The following is a 22,540-nucleotide window of genomic DNA, read 5'->3' on the forward strand; positions in this document are numbered from 1 at the left end:
GGGAATAAGTATACAGTAAATCACTAAAACTATATCGGGAATGATCACAAAGCTTCTAGCATAAAAAATGGGTCGGTCAGTACAAGGGCAGATTTCAGAGCTTTCTTCACCAGAATAATCCTTTCATTCTGATCAGTCTATTTGCCCCAGGCATTTTAATTCAATCTGGTATAAAACTCTCAGGCTGGCAGAACAGTTTGACCCCTTACACTCCAATTGTTCTTATATTGTTTTTATATTATAGGCTTTTTATTCCCAGGAAATCTATTCATAGCAATATTTGTATTGTGTGGGTAAGTATACGTGATCTGTTGGCCATCTACTTAGGACTTTTGCCCATGTATCAACGTAACAGCAATTGAGAAACCACAAACTTGACATCTTAAAAGAAATATACAGTACAATTGGAATTTACTTTGCTATGTTGATGCAACAGACACTAATTAATCATTGCTTTGAGGTTTGGCAACAAACACGTTCCTGCCATGTGTTCTGGGATGTGTGAAATTAACTTACTAGTGATAAAAAGAAGATGAACCGGCACTGCGGACTCCATGCAAGCGGGACAAGCCCTGTGTGTTTATTCAAAGTAACGTTTCCAAAATGTTACTTTGAATAAACACGCAGGGCTTGTCCCGCTTGCATGGAGTCCGCAGTGCCGGTTCATCTTCTTTTTATCAGTAATAATTGAGGGTGCCGATCCCTGAGACTGTGCACCGGACCAACTTGAGTTTGAGAGACCAGGGTGTGCTGGTGGGATTTTGTGTTTTAAATTAGCCCTTACACCTTGTAATGTGTTCTGCAGTTATTACAGATGAATCGGGCACTACATTTGTCCTGTTCTAGGAGGTATTTCGTACATGCGTTTATCCTGTCATGAAATTGGCCCTGGGATACATAAGGAATCTGTGCCCATGCCTACTGCCTTTACTGCAGAACTGGAATGTTTCATAGAATGACACACACATACTGTACCTACATAATATCAAACTCAGCACAAGTTTTTCTTCTGCCTCAGGCTGCGATTCGCATAGCAGGTGACTGGGGCGGTCCTGTTATGGTGATCCCACCCTGCCTGCTCCACCCATGCCAAGAATGAGGTTTAAATAGATTGTGAGTGAGTGCAGGCAATGACCTGTGACTAGAGAACAGAATGAAGATTGCTGCCTGTCTTTTTGCAGCCCTTCTGGTGAAGCTGACATGTTCCCAGGAATCAACAAACACAACAGTCACCCAAGGAGGTAAGAGGCACAGGCATCTGTGTAGGACGGAAGGCTCTTGAACTGTTTAATTGTGCTAAGTTGGCATATACTGTACATTAGAAGAGGCTGAGTGGGTTTGGTACATGGGGGGCTGGTTACACAGATTGAAATAAAGCCTCGTGAGCCATAATATCAGGAAGCAATAAGAATATGTCCAGCTTCTAGAAGGTTCAGGAGGTGTAGAACACTATATTTTCCCTTTGTGGCTGGTAATGATTTAAAAGGAAAACAAGAAGAACAAGAAACACTTTCAAAATCCTGTTTTATTCCATGTGCCTTTCACTCTTGTAGATATTTCTCTGGTAGTTTCTTAAGAGGTTCTAGGGAACTTGAGAGCATTGACTCACCCAACAGTATCTTCCAGACTCTCACAAAGGCTTCTTTGTAAGGAAATCTGGTTCTGTCTATACAATACAATTGCTGCTGACTAAATATTACCCTATAGAGTGCATAGTCTGAAGAACGAAAATTCCTTTTTTACTATATTATACAAACGGGACTTGTACTCTCTGTCACTTTTATGTAAGGAAATATAAAGTATAACCCTCACGGCTCTTAGTATCCAGAAACCTGGAGCTAAAAACACATCTTGTAACATTACTTATTTTATTTCTAATTCTGTGCTCCTTCTGATATTCAGACTGCCAAGCAGATACTAAATCACTTTCCTTAGGGCTAAACTCTACAAACTCTTCTGTCGGATCGGCAGGTGATCGTATCCTACAAGTCGGATATAGTTTCATGGTCCGAAATATAATGGGACTGAAACACAAATCTGATGTGGAATCTACAGTATATGGACACAACTGTCAGATGCAAATGCAGCATGTTGTGTCATCATCTGACAATATAAAATCTGATGGTGTCCCATCAACTTTTTTTTCCATTGAAATACATTGAATATCAGATGTAGATGCATAAATAAAGTATAGCATCTAACTTCATCTGATCTGACTTTACATTCTAGCTATAGGGCGTGGGCATTATAAGTAGCACTTACATTATACTTAAATATACTTTGATTTAGCCTTAAGAGTGCTTCCACAACCCCCCATGAATTTTATAGGGCGTGGGTCCCCAACCTTTATTTACCCGTGAGCCACAATCAAATTTACAAAGAGCCGAGGAGCAACACAAGCAAAAATATAATTCCTAGGGGTGCCAAATAAGGGCTGTGATTGGCTATTTTGTTGCAACATTCAAGGGGTTGGTGAGCAACATGTTACTCTCGAGCCACTGGTTGGGGAACACTGCAATAGGGGGATTAAATTTTGTAGAATCCTACAATTCTTGTGCTGTTGGTGTTGCATGGAGTCGCATGGCAAGATCAGATAAAATCTGAGCCACAAAATCTCTTATGAAGTTTAGCCCTTATACAGAACAGGACTCATCTAGGATAATTTCACCCCTTTTAGAGGAAGGTTTTTAAAAAAAATGCTACAAGATCATGTTATGATCTCTCATTCCCTACAGCAGTGATCCCCAACCAGTGGCTCATGAGCAACATGTTGCTTTCTGCCCCCTTGGATGTTGCTCAGAGTGACCTCAAAGCAGGTGATCATTTTTGAATTCCAGGATTGGAGGCAAGTTTTGTTGCATAAAAACTGTGTGTTCTGCCAACCAGAGCCTCCTGTAGGCTGCCAGTCCACATTGGGGCTACCAAATAGCCAATCACAGCCCTTATTTGGCACCACCCAGGAACTTGTTTCATGCTTGTGTTGCTCTCCAACTCTTTTTACATCTGAATGTTGCTCACGGGTGAAAAAGGTCGGGGACCCCTGCCTTAAGCAGACAATTACTTTCACTTTCCATTCAGCACTTCCTAGATGTCACTGCTCTCCCCAATATTTCCCAATTCTCTTAACCATTTAATTGTGTAGTCAGGACATGGGGATGGACATCAGGTCCCCCATTCTGGTGCACAAACAAGATTCTGAGATGATACAAGGCTTGTCTTAATAACACTGTCCACAAAATGGCTCCTGCCTGCTTGTTATAATTATGAATTCCCAGACTGAAGGAAGCAAGATTCAAATAATTTATATAGTGTAATTAAAGTTCATTTTGCTTGACTAATGTGATAAAATAGGATTTTGAATAATTTTTTTGGGTGATGTGTCCCCTTTAAGGTAACACTTTCAGCTACACTGAACTTGATGCTTTACAACACTAATATAAATAAACATAATTAAAGGAACAGTTCAGTGTAAAAATAAAAACTGGGTAAATAGATGTCTGTGCAAAATAAATACATGTTTCTAATATAAAAAATGTTTCTGATATATTTAGTACGCCAAAAATGTAATGTATAAAGGCTGGAGTGATTGGATGTGTAACATAATAACCAGAACACTACTTCCTGCTTTGCAGCTCTCAAGCTCTGAGTTAATAAGTGACTATAAGGGGGGCCACTTGGGACATAACTGTTCAGCAAGTTTGCAATTGATCCTCAGCATTCAGCTCAAAAGCAACAGATATGACCCATGTGCCCCCCCCCCTTAAGTCAGTGATTGGTTACTGTCTGGTAATCAGTGGAAACCAAGAGAGCTGAAAAGCAGGAAGTAGTGTTCTGGCCATTATGTTACACATCCAGTCACTCCAGCCTTTATACATTACATTTTTGCCTAACTAACTATATTGAAAACGTTTTTTATTTTGCACAACCTATATATTTACCCAGTTTTTATTTTTACACTGAACTATTCCTTTAAGAGCTGAATTGTCATATATGCAGGTAAAATCAAAATAATTCTTTAGCTCTATCTGATGATTCAGCACTAACAATGTCTGGGATCATTCAGAGATGTCTGATCAAAATTTTCAGTCCTGCCTTATCAACAAGACTACCAATATCCAAGGCTTTATCCTAATATCGGTTGCCTTGTCTCCTACCAGACACGCACCGGTTATCGCGCTTGTGAACTCCGATGCCATGAATCTGCACGAGGGGTAGGTAAAAAGTTAGGGGCATTTGCCTGGGGTAGCAGCTAGGCTTGGGGGGAGGAGGGTTTTTTTTTAATAAGGGGTTTACTTCTCCTATAAGGCACTGGGAGTTATAACTCATCCCCTTTATTATTTATGCCATATTTATAGTGCCAAACATACTTTGAAGCAATGTACAGTAGATAGGGGTATACATCAAACACACAGTTCAAATTCACTGTTCCCTCTAAGATAAATTGGGAGAAGAGCGCACATAATAAATTGTGGTGTGCACAAAAAAATTTGTGTGAAAATACATAATTTTAAAGAGCGCACACAATTCTAAAAAGTATGTACAAAATTAACTCACGCAGGCAAGAAGAAATTAGAGGGGACATTGCTCAAATCAAATGCAATAAGTGAACGTGGTAAAGCGCAGCCTCTTCTATAGAGTTACAAGGTCTCTGGGGCCTCATGTTGCCTGTGACCTACAGACATATACTCAATGCCATAACAACATACAATACAGCACAAGCTCCTGTACTAGACTAGTGGTTAAACCCCTTCTGAAATGACTTATAACCAGTTAACATGAACATGACCCCAACTCTTCTCATTCACCATAACAACAGTGAATCCCCCCCGGCCAGAATAGTAGTATGATCCTTTATTTACATATCTCCCATACATCTCAGCAGCACCCATTTGTCTCTCACCCCCGGCAGATCTCCTCAGCCCGCTGGTGGCTGAACTCCGGCTTCTGCAGAAGGTTATTGAGAGCGTGTACCGTGCGGTGCGCATCTAGCGTCACGGGGTTGACGGTAAAAGGGGCGGTGCGTATCGGCTTGAGTGACAGAATATGTAGTCATAGCTTGTAGACAAGTGTGGTAGAGGAAGGAAAGTAGCAATAACAATACATTTCTCTTTAGGGCTAGTCCACAAAAGGAGATTCGGGGAGATTTTGTCGCCTGTCGACTAATATCCTCGTCTTTTGAGCGACTATCTCCCCAAACTGCCTAAGTGTTTTTCCCCATAGGCTACAATAAAAAGTCACCTGCGCTAATGCACACGCGGCGATACGTTTTCAATAGTCACCCAAAGTTGCCTGAGGCAAAATACGAGGTGAATAGTCGCCAGGCGACAAAATCTCCCCGAATCTCTACGTGTGGACTAGCCCTTAGTTGTGGGGGACAAAGGACCAGTGGAGTAAAGGGCCCCTCCCACCAGGACACTGCAGTGATGTCAGAGTTGTAGCCCCTCCCTCTAGCCTTTTACCCCCTTGTATAGCCAGCAGTGCCAGGTTTCCAGCCTAATTGGGCTACTAATTTAAAGCACAACTAACTGAGGTATGGATTTAGTCTACTTTTTGGGCCTGGTTTGTACTTTGGAAACCAGACAAAGTTTTGTCTTGCCTTATTGTGCCAAACGTGTGTCTCCCAATGCATGCTGGGTAATGTAGTTTTTGTTTAACAATTTGCCAACTGCCAAGTTTATTGTAAGACTACAGTACCCAGCATGCAATGGGACTCTCAGGTGTTACCAGATTTTAGGCTCTGTTCTGTACCAAAAGCATTCTCGCATTTTCCGGTGACTTTCCTCAATTTCAGACAATTTTGGGGCAAAAATCTGCTGGCCACCAAAATGTCTAGAGGTTGACATTTTTTACCAATATTTATTGAAATTGTATATGAATTAGAGCCTTATGAGGCCCCTATACCACCTGTCTCTAGTTACGCCCCTGGTGACAGGCAAATCTGCCTGACTTTTTTTTCACTGCACATGTGCTATTTTTGGGCTACTTTTGAAGTGCCTCTTGGCTAGTTTTGGGCTGGTTTTGTAGCTGACTTTGGCTAGTTTTGAAAATTAGACCTGGAAACCCTGAACAGTATTTAGTTTTTTGAGTGTCCTCATCAGACAAGCTTAGTACTGGTCTCTAGAGAGGCCCGGCACAAAGACTACATTGTCACCCTTCTGAGCATAACAAGATGTGGTTTGGGGGTTGGCGAGTTTTCTCCTAATATATCTTGTTTTGTACATAAAGGGGATATTCACTTTTTTGCCTGGAATATATAAATTTCCACATTCAGCCAGGCCTGGATTTGTGGAGAGGCCACAAAGGCCCAGGCCTAGGGCAGCTGCAGGCCTGGATTGAGAATCAAAATAGGCCCTGGACTTTCAGTTACACAGAGGCCCAAACAGCTCCCCGCCAGCCCAATAAATAGTGATTGTCAATGGCAACTTACAGCAGCCCCTCTGGCATTTGCCAGAACCCACAGATTGCCAGTCCCGGCTTGGGCAGCAGGATTTTAGGGGGCGGCATGCTGTCCAACCACACCCACATTGGTTCAGAAACACTGGAGAGGCACAGGAGATATGATAGGTTTTTACATTTCCTGTGAGCCAATCCCCATTGCTCCCTTTGACAAAGCTCGCTGAGCGAGCGAAACGCCCGTCAGGCGCTTGATTTCTTTTAGCTCAATTAGGCAGGGTTTCCTCTCTCAGGCGATACTGATGAAATGCGGGGTTAACTTGCGGTTGGTTGGGCTGGCACGGGGTAGCAAGCACGGCATAACCGGCCTTTAGGGAGACATCACGGAACGCCTCCCTTTTAGGCACATTGGTCAGTGCAGCTGCACTTTCGTTTCTCCCAATTTTGAAGTAATTCAGCAAACCCGAATGCAGGCTCCTGGGGCTGGAGATGGTTTATTATGCTGGTCTGCACGGGCTACTCCGTTTTTTGGATAGGGCTGAAGTTGGTCCCGGTGAGGGTATTTTTCATGCAGTTTGCTAATACCTTTTAGGTTAACCCTTTAGTTCCGGGCTGAAGTGCGATACTGAGCCCATATTACCCTATGTCCTAATTGTAATTGTAAACTTCACTATTACTCTGGACGTAAATTTTTATAATGCTTGTTATGTTTTGCTTTGGTTTTGTTCAAGGGAATCATTGAACATTGAATGGGGTGGTGCAGTTTTAAATGTCAACTTTTCTTTAGAAACTTTACTTTACATTAATTTATTTGACCTTGCACACCATTGGGCGTTTCTCTATGGTGGAAGGTGCTCCCAATTCAACTTATTCGCATCATTTCCCCATTGCTCCGGTCCTGATGATGATGAAAATCTGTACAAATAAAGGGGAAGGGACACGGGCGATGAACGGCAGCGGGCCTAGGGGTGCCCTCTATGTAAATCTGGCCCTGCATTCAGCAAAAACAGCAGTATATAGAGAACCGGTAATGGTCTAATTCTGCCAATTAAATATTACATTCTCTAGAAAACTTACTTGGGCTCATAAAGACAGGTTTCATAACAAATACATTGACTCAATCTATGAAGGCAAATAGTTCTTGTACTGAAAAGTCCAAACAATTTTGAAAAACCTATTGACAGGGACAGGGTTGGGGTATCAATAATGTATATGTGAACTAGGGGTGTGCATCACACAAACTATCAACCTATATATGCATTTGTTAAAGTATAAGGCTGATCTCTCATGGCTGTAATAAATTTCAGACTTAATCCAATAGAAGAGATGAATACTGTACAAGGGGCCATAACTATCTATTGTTCTGTTCCTTCAGGCCACCAGCCCAAACAATTGAAACAGGAAGTGAAACAGAATCGAAGCAGGAAGTAAAGTTATGACTCTGCTCCTCCATGCACTGGCGACACTGGCCAATACATTTTTTTTTAAACTGATCAGCAAAACAACAATATGCATGGAACTTACAGTAGTTATTGGTTGGGATCACCTATCCAACATACATGTACTGAGAATTCATTTTTTACAAAATAGCAAAAAACATTCCTACTCATTTAAAATGTATACATTATGGGACCTGGGGTTTTCCAGGCAATGGATCATTATGTAATTTGGATCTTCATACCTTAAGTCTACTAGAAAATCATGTAAACATTAAATAAACCCAATAGGCTGGTTTTGCTTACAATAAGGATTAATTATATCTTAGTTTGGATCAAGTATAAGCTACTGTTTTATTATTGCAGAGAAAAAGGAAATAATTTTGAACATTTTGGATTATTTGGATAAAATACAGTCCATGGGATACGACCATTCCGTAATTCGGAGCTTTCTAGATAAGGGGTTTACAGATAACGGATCTAATACCTGTAGAAAATAGTGTACCGAACTATGGCATTATTTTTCCATTCCGAGATGGATCAACCAAATGTTTTTTGATGATTCATTTATAGATATTTCTGTTTCGTCTCAAAATGATGTTTGGAGAAACTGAATCCAGTTGGAATTTAATGGTTTGTAAACAGCCCTAAATAAGTAATTGATTAATCAGATTTATGAGTGAAAGTAGTATCAGATGTTTAATTGAATGGGAATGGGTTTGGGGTGAAGATGACAAATTAATTAGGTTACAATGGGCTATATCAAACTGGTCACATTTCAGGTTTGGTTTTTAACAAAATCAGAACATATGAGAGCGAAATCACTGTATTATCTTTATTTTTTAATACATTGTAGTTTGACATTTAACTTTCATTTTTACAATCAGAATGGATATGTTATAAAGTAAAATCAGTTTAAACAGAGTCCAGAATCCTAAACCATTTTCAAGCACAGGATCTGACCAGACAACTGACCATGTTCTCTATTTTCCTAAATTAGATACAAGCATCTTTTTAACTTTAACTAATATATCCCAAGATGCAGCGTGATAACATATCAACCACAATATAAAGCTATATATGGCCACTCAAAGCCGTACAAGAGTACCATGGATTTTATTTTAATTGTCAGCTCTACAGAATAGATGCAGAGTAAGCTTCTGGACTGTGATAGTTTGACTGTTAGTTACTAATCAAGAACTGCACAGAGAAAGAGCCCATTGTGTTACTAACTTGAGCTGATTTCATTTTAGACTTCTGCAACATTTCCTATCATTGAGTAAGATAATGAACTCCAATCAAAAATATTGCCATTTCCAATTTCTCTACCCTTGAACAAAGATTTGAGAGACCTCAGGGGCAGGACTTTGTTCCACATCTTAAGATCTTTGATTTGTCCCACAAAGCTTTGGGTCTTATCAAAATCTCCCCCATAAGAATCTTGATCTTGACCCAACAAGACGATTCCACCTGAACGCACAGTGTTCTTTTGGTGATACACTTTTGTAGCTGATCGTCTGCCATTCAACCAGAATTCTGTGCGACCGTACTTAGACTCCCAAGTCAAACAGAGATGGTTCCATTCACTTTTAAATTTCATTCGCGGGAATATAATGCCATCTCCACTCATGTATAGGCCTATTCTACCATCACGCTCAATCCAAAGGTTTAGCTCATCGTAAAACATTGTACGGTATGAAAATAAAATGGTTTCTCGATTTTCAGGGACATTCAAGAGCACCTTCATGCAGAGTGTAAAGGCTTTGAGGCTCATTGCTTTTTCAGGTAATAGCTTTACATGGTTGATGTCACTTTCTTTTGGGAACATGAAAGATTTGTTTGTTAAATCTAAAAAAAAGAAAAAAGATAGTAAATGTGTGCCTTGTTAATATAGAGTATGATTGCACACAAATGTGTTCAAAGGAGAAGGAAAGGCTTGCAGCACTTTGGGGTGCCAAATGTTAGGCACCCCCAAGTGATTGTAGTTACTTACCTGAAACCACGGGGCGTTGCTCCTATCAGCAGAAAACTGCACTGCACCATGGAGTGATCTTCTTCCGTCTTATTCCTTCTTCGTGCGGCTGCGCATGCGCAGTAGAACGAAAATCCGAACTTTAACTAAAAAGTCGGCTATTTCGTTCAACTGTGCATGTGTTTGCCCCGGGAAATTTGAAGACAGAAGTGGATCTCTCTGTGGTGCTCACTGGAATAACCCCGAGTCAGTGCAGTTCTCTGCTGATAGGAGCACCGCCCCGGGATTTCAGGTAAGTAACTACAATGACCTGGGGGTGCCTAACATTTGGCATCCCCAAGTGCTGCAAGCCTTTCCTTCTCCTTTAAGCAATGCAGTGCAATACTATATCATACTAATTCATTGCATCAACTGTGCTTTGTTTTGGCAATGGGAACAAAAGTGTCTGACCCTAACCCGCCCTCACCCAACCCAACCCGCTGTTCTGCTATTTCATATAAACTCCCGCACAACCCACTCATCTCTCATGTCACCAGATGGGACTTGGCAGGTGATAGTATTTAAATGAATGACAGCAAATAACAGGAGGCATAATGAAACTGCTCTAATATCCCAGGCAGGGAAAAAAATTCACCAACCCAAAGGAATACCCTATCCACCCATCTCTCACAGGGACAGGGTGGGGCAGGTGTAAGTATATAGATGAGCAACTGCAAATGGCCAAAGGAGGAGTGGTGGCATTCTGACATGATCGAATGGGCCATGAGTGTTTTAGATCAAGTATAGGATCTGTTCTTATCAGGAGGGGTGTAAAAATATCTTTTGGTGGAATGGAGAAACACTTGATCCTCTGGCCAGGGGCCTAAGCTTGGTGGAAGCCGAGGTGTAGTGCCCCCTATGGAGGGTGCCCAACTCACAATGGTGAAACGTCACTATGCACTTGCTCTTTGCTCCGACCTTTTGGCCAGTGATAAAATGTTTATATTCGGCTGCAGGCTGGAGCCTTGCAGCAACTTTTAGCACTTATTTTATAGCACTTACCTTTTATAGCACTTTTTTTATTTGTTTTTTATATATATTTGGCAATTCTGTACACTGCACGGGTGCAGCTGACCCTTTCGGGCTCTGCCCAAGGCTTTTGGTACATTGGGGGGAAGCTTTGGTGGAACCCGGGGGAAAGGAACTCTCCCTAGCTGTGAGGAGAAGAAGAGTCTGAAGACCCTTGCCCCCTGACTATGCCTTTTGGCTTGGGGGTTGGGGATGATGGGGCTCATCCTAGCCTTGGAGAAGGTGAGCCCAAGGACTCGTGATGCTCTAAGCTCCTTTTGGCCTGGGGCTGATGAGTATGGAGCCCATGCTTTTAGGTAGGACTCAGGGCAACCTTCACTTTAGCCCTGTGTACTTAAGGGTGATGAAAGCACGACCTCTGCTTTAAAAAAAAATTAGTGTTTTGCTGGCCCAAAATCGCTCAAACAATGAGTTTCATGCTGGCACACACAACACTACAGCAGTTTTCAACAAGCTGCATACTAGGTTTTATTTATCAAAAATCAAGTTGCAGCAGAGTATTTTCTGAAACCTAAGATGATCACCATTTATTTCCTTAGTTTATTAAAACACTCAAGTTTTTCAGCCTCATTGAAAATAAATGATTGGACCAATGTGATTCTTGTTTTTCAGAGAAAAACTGAACTGCAAATATTTTGTCACGGCAACCTTGTAAAAAAAAAAAGTATTATGTATTGTTGTATTTTTATAACGCAATCCTGGTTTTTCCTTACACACTATTGTCAAGCACTATCATGACAATTTAGCTTTTTTTGATGCATTGGTAAAATGGCACCCTCTCAGTTTAGTGAGTTTGTTGTCTACCAGACTCATTCCAAACAATACAGAGGAATGTTTTTTTAAAGACCAAAGTCAGTTTTTGAGGGTCAGTAGAATAGTTTTTAATGATCTCGTATAAATAAAGGATAGTGGAAATGTTTGATACATTTATAAGTGTATGATCACAATGCCTTGTTGGGTAAACAAGATCCTCTTTTGTAATATTATCTAATACGCATTCCAACAAAGGCAGCTCCATTGGCATTGGTAGGTCTTACAAAAAAGTATGTTGATTTGTTTACAGAAAAAAACCCTGATACAATACCGTATATACACTGGGTGAAGAATACTCATGGTTCAGAACCAAGAGGACAATCGGGGTTATTTATCAAAATCCGCTTTTTTTAAATAAAAAAAGTCAGACCAAACTAGAATCCATTATGTGACCTTATTTGTTAAGATTGGATCAAGGACAACAAACTCAATAAAATCTAGTGAAAATCCGAATCGTACAATGTTTTTTGGTTTTGTTTTAGAGTTTTTTCTGAATTGTACGATCTTTTCTGGGGTTTTTCGGATTCAGACTTTTTCTATCCACGGGGAATAATAAATCTAAAAAAATGCTTGACAAAGAAGCGGGAGCCTCGAAACGTTGCAGCAATTTTTTCATATAAAGGACTTTTTTTACTTGCAATTGGAAGTCTGGACTTTTTTGTTTTGATTAAAAAAAAAAGTGGAGTTTTTTCCACTAAACATTTGCATTTTATACTATAAAATCGAATTTTTCATGTTTTTGGCATTCGGACTTTAATAAATTACCCCCTCAGTGTCTCCATACTTGAACACAAAAGACCAACCAATAATTATGCTTTGGAGAAAGCTACATAAACCCTTTAAAAAGCACTTAAGCCTCAGAATAGTTATTAATAACATTATTTTGGTTGTTAAAATTTGAGTAGCAGTGCTTTTGGTTTATCCAAAACACACAAGATATTCAATCAGACATGTTCTTTTCCTACTTACCCACATTCATACCAGAAGCAATTGGTAGTTCCACATCTGAAACCAAAATATGGCATTAGCTGATACAATACTGGCTTAGTAATAGATTTACAGTATATCAGGTATACATATGCTCTCAGTCCACTCACAAACGGAGGTGGACTGGGGTCTGGTGGGGAAAAATCAGGTATGGGACTTATGCAGAATGCTCGGGACCTGGGGCTTTCCGGATAATGGGTCTTTCTATAATTTAGAACTTCATACCTTAAGTCTACTAGAAAATCATATAAACATTAAGTAAACCCAATAGGCTGGTTTTGCTTCAAATAAGGATTAATTATATCTTAGCTGGGATCAAGTACAAAGTACTGTTTTATTATTACAGAGAAAAAGGAAATCGTTTTTAAAAATTTGTATTATTTGATTATAATGGAGTCTATGGGAGACGGCCTTTCCGTAATACGGAACTTTCTGGATAACGGGATTCCGGATAACGGATCCTATAACTGTACAAAAATGCCTTGGAGGTACAGCCCTGCTTCTCCATCATGTACCCAGATTTTTACTTCTAGGTAAAATACAGACTATGCAAAATCGATGTTACTGTGGATGAAATCTGGCTTCAGCAAGAAAGCCTTGGGTTATAAATATATATATATGTAGCTCCCACCCTTCCCAGCTACAGTCAGGTGATCCCACTGGTGTCTAATAAAAGGGCAGCCAAGTTTGGGAGTTTTACTTTGAAAGCAGCAAGTAAGTTGCAGGTAAAACTTAGTCCCTTTTGTAAAATGTATAATTAAGCAATTGAATTCTTAATGAATCAGAGGAAAATTGAGTGTAGGACTGGCCAGATATGGGATGACTTTGACGTAGTTGGCCAGTTTAAATATATTGCAATATATGGACAAACAATCCCTGTTTTGTTTTGTTTAAAGGGTAAGGCATTTTTCAGTAGCAGTATGCACAAAATGTCTCTGTCTTAAATATATTCATAATGGGTTGAGTGCAGAGGACTCTTGTATTTGTCTATATATATATATATATATATATATATATATATATATATATATATATATATATATATATATATATATATATATATATATATATATATATATATATATATATATAAGGTAAGGTGCACAATGGGATTAAAATGGGTCAACGTTTCGGTCTGTTCCTGAGACCTTCATCAAGACCATTGCGCATATATATATATATATATATATATATATATATATATATATATATATATATATATATATATATAATATACTCACAATTGAACTGGGAGGTTATTTAAGAAAAATTTTGAATGGCTAATATTCGTTCGAATAGCTCCGACCCCAAAATTCTAATCGTATTCGAAGCATATTTCTCCAAAAAAAACAAAAAAACCTTGAATGTCAGGATTGCTGCTGTTGACTTGTACATGAACTCAGCAGGTTTTAGGTGGCAAATATTTGAGTGGCAAATATTTGAATTAGGAGTGTTTCCATGGTTGAGTTGTGATAAATCTCACATTCAAATTTACATTTGAATACGGGAATTAAAATTTTAATCTGTGAATTTTGACACCAAAAAAAAAAAAAATTTGAAAATTCTAATTTAGTACTCTACCCCTTACTAAATCTGCCCATTAGTGAATTATAGTTTTTTCTCGCCATTCTTGTATAAATGATATAATAAAACATATTACCGTTGCCATTCAATTATATTAATATTGAGTATAACCCTTTTTTTTATATATTTTACCATTTTAAATGCTGCCACGATTATAGTATTGCATTAGTTAATACAGTACCGGCTTAATAAAAAGACATGTATATGCATACAAATACATATTAGTAGATTTGAAAGGGATGGGAGAGGCACCCATGTGCCTCTCCCCTCATTAATTCATTACTTGTCAAAGTCAGCTGGTAAGGAGTCAAGAGATCACTGCTATTCTTATCTGTTCTATTTATACCCTGATGAATGTCCACTGCAGCACTTCTCTGTGAAGGCTATCAGAGCCACAGGAAATACATCACCAGTGATAGGAATGACCTCATCACTTGCAGGAAGTCATCACTGCTTACCCAGGAGAGGTACCTATGGACAGCAAAGTACACTTTTCCTAGGGAAGCAGTAAAATCCACCTACATTAACTAGACATTAAAGAGTCTATTTATTAAAGGTGGAATTTCTCTGATAGAGTTTTTTTAGTGAAAAAAAACTTGAATTTTTAGAGGAAACCCCCCCCCACCACAGCAGCAAAAAAATAGAATCTGCAAAAACTCCAGCTAAAACCTGTCAAATTCATGTAAAAATCAATGGCAGAGGTCTCTTTAACCATTTAAAGATGTTTTCGGCTTACAATTTTTGGGTGTTTTTGGGGTAGACAATTCGAACATCAAATAACAAAAGTTGCACAATTCGAGTTGTTGGACGACTTTGTGACAATTTTTTGTTGCACCGCTTTTATTCGAGAATAATTATTGGTAAATTAAAGAGATTGCGTTAGTGAGATCGGGCAATTTTTTTTTAATAAAGTGAGAAAATGTTGAGTTATTGTAAAAAAAAAACCCCCCTCAATTCTGTGTAAAGATGACTGATAAAATTTACAATGCCAAGGTAGTATATATAAGATATGTAGAATATGTAAAACATTATCGAATGTGTAGCATGAATTACTTTTCTCTAACTGCTCAAGATCACATTTTTATTCTGTATAAAATCATATTTATAATGCATGTGAATTGCTGTCTTACCAGACTCTGGAGAAGCTGGTGCTTCTGTTCCATCTACTGCAAACAACAAAAGGGAAGTATATTTTAGTTTCGCAAAACCTGATTGGCTTAGGCAAACATCACATTGAGCGGCAGGGCTAGCACAAAAGACCCTGGTCATTGAGTAAGAAAAAGAGTATTACGACCATAGAATTTGAAGGCCAATTTAAAGTGAACAAAACGATCATGACAACCAGTTGGATCAATTGGCAACAGATGAGGCAATGCAATAGAACAGGCCTAGGGTGCCCCCGGAAGAGCCATTAAAATTACGGTATGTTTGGCATGGACAGTCAGATGTGTCCTTCATACGGAACTGTAACATGTAGTTACTTACAGTAATTGATTAAACCTTACGTTTGATGAAATATTGGAATTTATTTTTGCATCCATCAGAACTGATTGGATGATAAAACGTATTACATTTCCCAATGTATGATATCAATATAGAGTATAAACATTTCTTATATATTACAATTTTAAATGATGCTACAAGTATCCCAATTTGGTAATATCTTAAGGGCTATAACCCTATGTTGTCGAAGCAGCTGTTCTTCAAGCACTTCACAAATTTTGCCCCTTGTTCAAGTTTATCATGGAACAATTTGAAAAAGTTGCATAATCCAAAATCAAATAGAAAAAGTTGCACAATTGGAATTGTCGCATGATTTTGTCACGACTTTTTGTTGCACCGATTTTCTTTTAAGAATAATTATTGATAAATTAATGGGATCCAGGTTTGGGAGTTTGGCAAATGTATTATTTTTTTAATTAAGTGAGAAAAAGTCGAGTTTTAGTAAATAACCCCCTCAATTCTGTATAAAGACAACTCATAAAATATACAATTCCAAGATAGTATATAAGATTTTTAGAATATGTAAAACATTGTCAAATGTGTAGCATGAGATCACATTTGTATTCTGTATAAAATCACATTTGAAATGCATTTGAATTGCTGTCTTACCAGACTCTGAAGAATCCGATGCTTCCGTTCCATCTACTGAAAACAACAAAGGGGAAGTATATTTCAGTTTTGCAAATCTGATTGGCTCTGGCAAACATCACACTGAGCGGCAGGGCTAGCAAAAAAGGCCCTGGTCATTGAGTAAGAAAATGAGTAATACGACCATAGAATTTGAAGGCCAATTTAAAGTGAACAAAAGGATCATGCCAACTAGTTGGGTCTATGACAGTCAATCGGCCAAAGTTGAGGCAATAGCATTCCAAATATTCATTTGTTTAATGCAATAGAACAGGCCTAGGTGCCCTCAGAAGAGCCATTAACATTATGTTTGGTGCAGACAGTCAGATTAAAAATGTATTCTTCATACGGTACTGTGACATGTACTTACTTAATTGATCTGTACTTTATGTTTGATGAATTATTGGATTTTTTTTTGCATTAATCAGAATGGATTGGATGATAAATAAAATGTATTACATTTCCCAATGTATGATGTCAATATCGAGTATAAACATTTCTTATATCTTAAAATGAATATGGCACTCTAGGCCTGTTCTATTGCATTAAACAAATATTTTATATGATGGTTAGGGATTGGCGAATTTGACCCATTTAGTTTCGCCAAAAATTAGCTGCTGGCGAAATGTCGCCGACACCCATTATGGGCGTCAAAAAAATGTTGTTGCGAGGCAAAAAATATTTTTGACGCGCGTCTTTTTTTTTGACGCACGCCATACAAGGTTATGGGCGTCATTTATGCGGCAAAACAAGGCGAAAAAGTTTGCTCATCCCTAATAATGGCCTTATTGCACCAGCCTAAAGTTTCAGCTTGCCATTAGCAGCAATGATCCAGGACTTCAAACTTGTCACAGGGTGTCACCATCTTGGAAAGTGTCTGTGACACTCACATGCTCAGTGGGCTCTGAGCAGCTGTTGAGAAGCTAAGCTTAGGGGTCGTCACAAATTATCAAGCAGAAAATGAGGTTGGTCTGTAATATAAGCTGATGCTACAGGGCTGATTATTAAATTCTTATGCTAATTGCACTGATTTATGTGCTGTCATGTGGTGTTAATTACCAATCAGCCTTACATTTCTATTCTGTATATTGTGAGTGGGTCCCTAAGCTCAGTAAGTGACAGCAGCACAGAGCATGTGCAGTGAATCAGCAGAAAAGAAGATGGGGAGCTACTGGGGCATCTATGGAGACAGATCTTTACTGCTAAAGGGTTGTGGTTGCCTTGGGCAGGTACAGAAGCACGAAACATAATGTACAACATTTCTAGCTACTTCTGTAGTTAAGCTTTAGTTCTCCTTTAAGGGCTATAACTATGTTGTAGAAGCAACTGTTCCTCAAGCAGTTTTGCCCCTGGTTGATATAAACTGACTGGCAAAATACAGACAAAAGAAAAAGGAAATATAGAACTGGGAAACAAAGCAGATGTTTACTTGTTCAGGTATGTCCAGCATTACTTTCTCTTATTCAATACTGTACCTTCGAGTGGATCAGCAAAAACCTGAACTTCACACAGTGTTAGGTACTCGATTCTGTCTGGTATTGTTACAGTGACATATCGGCCCTCAAGCTCTTTGCAGTTAAAGGATAACGTCTCCTCATAATTCATCTTGAATACAACGCCACACCTGAAAACACAGATTATAGGAGTGAAACAGGAAGGTAGGTATTACTATGATGAGAAAAGGGGAAGGAGGAGTCAACAGCTGCCCTCAAGAATGTGCAAAGTTGAAAGGGTTAATTAACATGCCATCAGTAGAAATAGTAACATAGTAAGTCAGGTTGAAAAAGACACACAACCATCAAGTTCAACCTTTTAACTCAATTTTAACCTGCCTAACTGCCAGTTGATCCAGAGGAAGGCAAAAAAAACCCATCTGAAGCCTCTCCGATTTGCCTCAGAGGTGGAAAAAATTCCTTCCTGACTCCAAAATGGCAATTGGACCAGTCCCTGGATCAACTTGTACTATGAGCTATCTCCCATAACCCTGTATTCCCTCACTTGTTAAACACCATCCAACCCCTTCTTAAAGCTATCTAATTTATCAGCCTGTACCACTGATTCAGGGAGAGAATTCCACATCTTTACAACTCTCACTGTAAAAAAACCCTTAGGTGAAACTCTTTTCTTCTAATCAGAATGGGTGATCTTGTGTCAGCTGGAAAGACCTACTGGTAAATAAATCATTAGAGAGATTATTATATGATCCCTTTATATATTTACACATAGTTATCATATCACTCCTTAAGCGCCTCTTCTCCAGCGTGAACATCCCCAATTTGGCCAGTCTTTCCTCATAGCTAAGATTTCCAATTCCTTTTACCAGCTTAGTTGCCCTTCTCTGCACCCTCTCTAATCAGGGGCGTAAATATAGAGGAAGCAGACCCTGCGGCTGCAGGGGGGCCCAGGAGGTATAGGGGCCCCACGAGGCCATAATTCATATACAATTTCAATAAATATTGGAGAAACAAGTCAACCTCTAAACAGGGGGCCTGAAAAATAATTTGCTGTGGGGCCCAGTAATATCTAGTAACGCCACTGTCTCTAATACAATAATGTCCTGTTTGAGTGATGGAGACCAAAACTGTACGGCATATTCTAGATGGGGCCTTACCAGTGCTCTATAAAGTGGAAGAATGACCCCCTCATGCCTTGAATCAATGCCCCTTTTAATACAGCTCAAGACCTTATTTGCCCTTGATGCTGCTGACTGGCATTGCTGGCTACAGCCAAGTTTATCATCTACAAGGACTCCAAGGTCCTTTTCCATAATGGATTTGCCTAGTGCAGTCCCATTAAGGGTATAAGTGGATATTTTTACATCCCAGGTGCATGACTTTACATTTATCAACATTGAATCTCATGTGCCACTTAGCTGCCCAGATTGCCAGTTTGTCAAGATCATGTTGCAAGGATGCCACATCCTGGATGGAATTAATTGGGCTGGATAGTTTTGTGTCATCTGCAAACACTGATACATTACTTACAACACCCTCCCCTAAGTCATTAATAAACAAGTTAAATAAAAGTGGACCCAATATTGAGCCCTGAGGGACCTCACTAAGAACCTTACTTCAGGTATTCAGTCACAGGTACCTGACGAGATTCAGGACTCTAATGGAAGAAGCCCATGTTACCTCTGAGTGAGCACCATGGAGCAATCTTCTTTTTCCACCTCTTCATTCTTCAATGGCCCTGGACTAAAGTTCAGCTTTTAACTGTAATTTGTGTGCGCACCCAATGTTTAGAAGGAAGACGCAAGAACGCAATTGCTCTACAGTGCTAGCTCAGAAGTACCCAGGGCCTGTGCAGTTTTCTGCTAAAAGGAACACCGTTATAGTTATTATTTTCAGGATCCTTCACCGGATTTTGGTAAAAATGCCTACTAGATTTCTTCCTCCTATCCCCAAAGTGTGCGCAGTTATAGTTATTATTATCAGGATCCTTCACCAGATTTTGGTAAAAATGCCTACTTACAAGTAGGCATCTTTACCAAAATCCGGTGAAGGATCCTGAAAATAATAAATATAACTGAGCACACTTTGGGGATAGGAGGAAGAAGTCACTTTTAAAGGGGAACCTACACCACCAAATACTTACCTTTTTTCCTTCTTCAGCACAAGGGTGTTACAAGAATAACCAGAAATACTACACCATATTTTGTTTCTGTTTTTGCTTTCTCCGTTTGCTTTAGGCACTGTTCCATAAGAAAATATTGATATTTTTTAGTAGCAATATTTTTTCTTCTTTTTCGTTACAATATTATGAGATACTTGTACAGCATTGTATAATATACTATATATATATATATATATATATATATATATATATATATATATATATATATACCTGGTACTGTTAAGTCCCCCTTCTTTTTTAGAATTCCCAATGCGGATTTCAGCCCCATTGATTCTTTCCCGGCAGCAGTCTCCTCGGTTGGTGATGGCCACGGAATGTACACGCATTTTGGATTTCATGTCTAGTTGCCACCAAGGATGCATCTGTTTCTCAGTGTGGCAGCAGTCTCCTTCCATGTAGTTGCTTGCTAGAGATCCATCAATAACGCGTTTGGCTTGTTCCTTTTGGCCGTAATAGCTTGACTGATAAGGAATACCTTGGGGAGCTACATTCTTTGCTGAAAAATCAATGGTGTATATTTTAGTTAACTTCTTTTGCTAACATGTGGAGGCTTATTTATGAGAACTCGCATTTTAGTGGTTTAGAGGTTACAACTAAACTCACAAACCACAAATGTCATTACATTTATTTAAAGATTCAAGTACAAATCAAAAAAAGCACTGATCGATGAACGATGAAAACCTCTACAAATTTGAGTTTTTCAGACAATTCATAAAAATGTAGGGACCCATAGGAACATGGCCCCTATGTCTTCATTCCCTACTAGTACCTCATTTTCTTGTTGCTGGGTTACCCATTCTACTTATTTTGCATACCCAGTTCATTGGCTCTTAGGTTGATGACCATATCCTGCCTCACTGTAACATAGTGTTTGGCAGGGGGAGGTCCTTCCTCTTTGGCCTGCAGCAGTTGATTAGGGTGGATGTTCCATTGAGCCTGGAGTCAACAAGGCCCCAGAAGTGTTAGGACCTAAAGGGACAACCCCTTTAGAGAAGTTGGGAAACAGGGACCCCACAAACGATGTTAGTAAGCACAGGATAGAAACTGTTATAGCACTCTCTAGGAAGAGCGAGACAGATTAGTTAGCAACACCAGTTTTGCGCTCCAACCAGGAAGATAGAAGGGAGTATCTCTCCCTCAGGCTCTGCCTCTAGTGAAGGGACTGCAGTACTGACAAGGGAATCAGGTTATTGTTCTATCTCAAATCCACGTCTGTTGTAGGGGATCGGGACTACATAAGGTACTGAAACCCTGGAGGGTTTACTTTCAACTCCCCCTGCTATTCCTTCATTGGTGCCATTCTGTGCTGCATATACTACCAGGGCAGCCATCAGGGGGGGACAGGGGGGAGAGTTGTAGGGGCCCCGAGGATAAGGGGGCTCGGTCACTCCACACTTACTTGATTATCCGGGCCCCCATCTTTCTGAGAGCTGCTGACTTCGGGAAGGCATGGACATTTAAGGGGCCCTGGCCACCAATTTTCTTATAATGTGGGGGGGGCCTGGCCACCATTTTTTTTCTCATGTGGGGTCCTAGCCACCAATATTTATTAATGGGGGGCCCTGACCACCAATATCTTTTTATTTTTTATTAACATGTGGGAACCCTAGCCACCAATATTTTTTTTTGTTTTTTTTACTGTGTGGTGGGGAGGGAGGACCTATAGGTGGGGCTTGCGGTGGGCACAGCCCAGGGGGCCCAGGAAATTTTGTCGTACTGGGCCCTGTGATTTCTGATGTCGGTCCTGTATACTACCCCTGTGATGATACCTGCTCTTTATGCTGCTACCTCTTTGCTGTAAGTATTACCATCCCTGCTGTTGAATAAGCTACTTGTTAGTATAGAGAGAGAGAGAGGTGTACAACACCCTCACATACTCTTTCCACTTAGCGAAAACCCATCCTGTGGAAAGAGGGTCCAGTGTAGCCCATGCTCTACCCCTCTAGTTGGTATTTGCCTTTTTAAGCCATATTAGGTTTACAAAAATATGAAAACCTCTAAAAGTCTGCATTGATGTAAAACTGACTGTGGAACTAGCACAACCCCAGGCTTGTGTGTTTTTTTAGGGATGCAGCGAATCCAGGATTCGGTTCGGGATTCAGCAGGGATTCAGCAAGGATTCAGCCTTTTTCAGCTGGATTCGGATTCGACCGAATCCTTCTGCCCGGCCGAACGAATCCTAATTTGCATATGCAAATTAGGGGCGGGGAGGGAAAGTGCGTGACTTTTTGTCACAAAACAAGGAAGTAAAAAATGTTTTCCCCTTCCCACCCCTAATTTGCATATTCAAATTCGGATTCGGTATTTGGGCGAATCTCTCGCGAAGGATTCAGGGGTTCAAAATAGTGGATTTGGTGCATCCCAAGTTTTTTTAAACCTAAAGAGTGCTAGCTAATGGTCCCATGCTTATGATCAGAATCACTAGGCAGTGCCCAACATCCTGGCATCCCCTAATGATATTGGTTTTTATTTCCTTTCATATATATTAGAAGGATATTTTGATACCTGTGGTGTAAGGTTA

General features: G+C 39.6%; 1 protein-coding gene across 4 annotated transcripts in view; it reads right to left on the minus strand.

Moving 5' to 3' along the window:
- Positions 1-8,646: 8,646 nt before the first annotated feature.
- Positions 8,647-22,540, minus strand: part of ptx.S (pentraxin S homeolog) — a 38,414-nt gene continuing 24,520 nt past the window's right edge. For 2 of the 4 annotated variants that reach the window (XM_041591229.1, NM_001088301.1), the window contains 6 exon segments: positions 20,230-20,515; positions 17,859-18,007; positions 16,366-16,401; positions 15,384-15,419; positions 12,652-12,687; positions 8,647-9,677 (listed from right to left, as the gene is read on the minus strand). In XM_041591229.1, the coding sequence (XP_041447163.1) occupies positions 9,079-9,677; positions 12,652-12,687; positions 15,384-15,419; positions 16,366-16,401; positions 17,859-18,007; positions 20,230-20,515 (1,142 nt within the window). In that variant the 3' untranslated portion in view covers positions 8,647-9,078. 4 annotated transcript variants of the gene reach the window in all.

The sequence above is a fragment of the Xenopus laevis genome, chromosome 4S (genome assembly GCF_017654675.1).
Source record: "Xenopus laevis strain J_2021 chromosome 4S, Xenopus_laevis_v10.1, whole genome shotgun sequence".
In the NCBI taxonomy this organism is placed as follows: Eukaryota; Metazoa; Chordata; class Amphibia; order Anura; family Pipidae; genus Xenopus; species Xenopus laevis.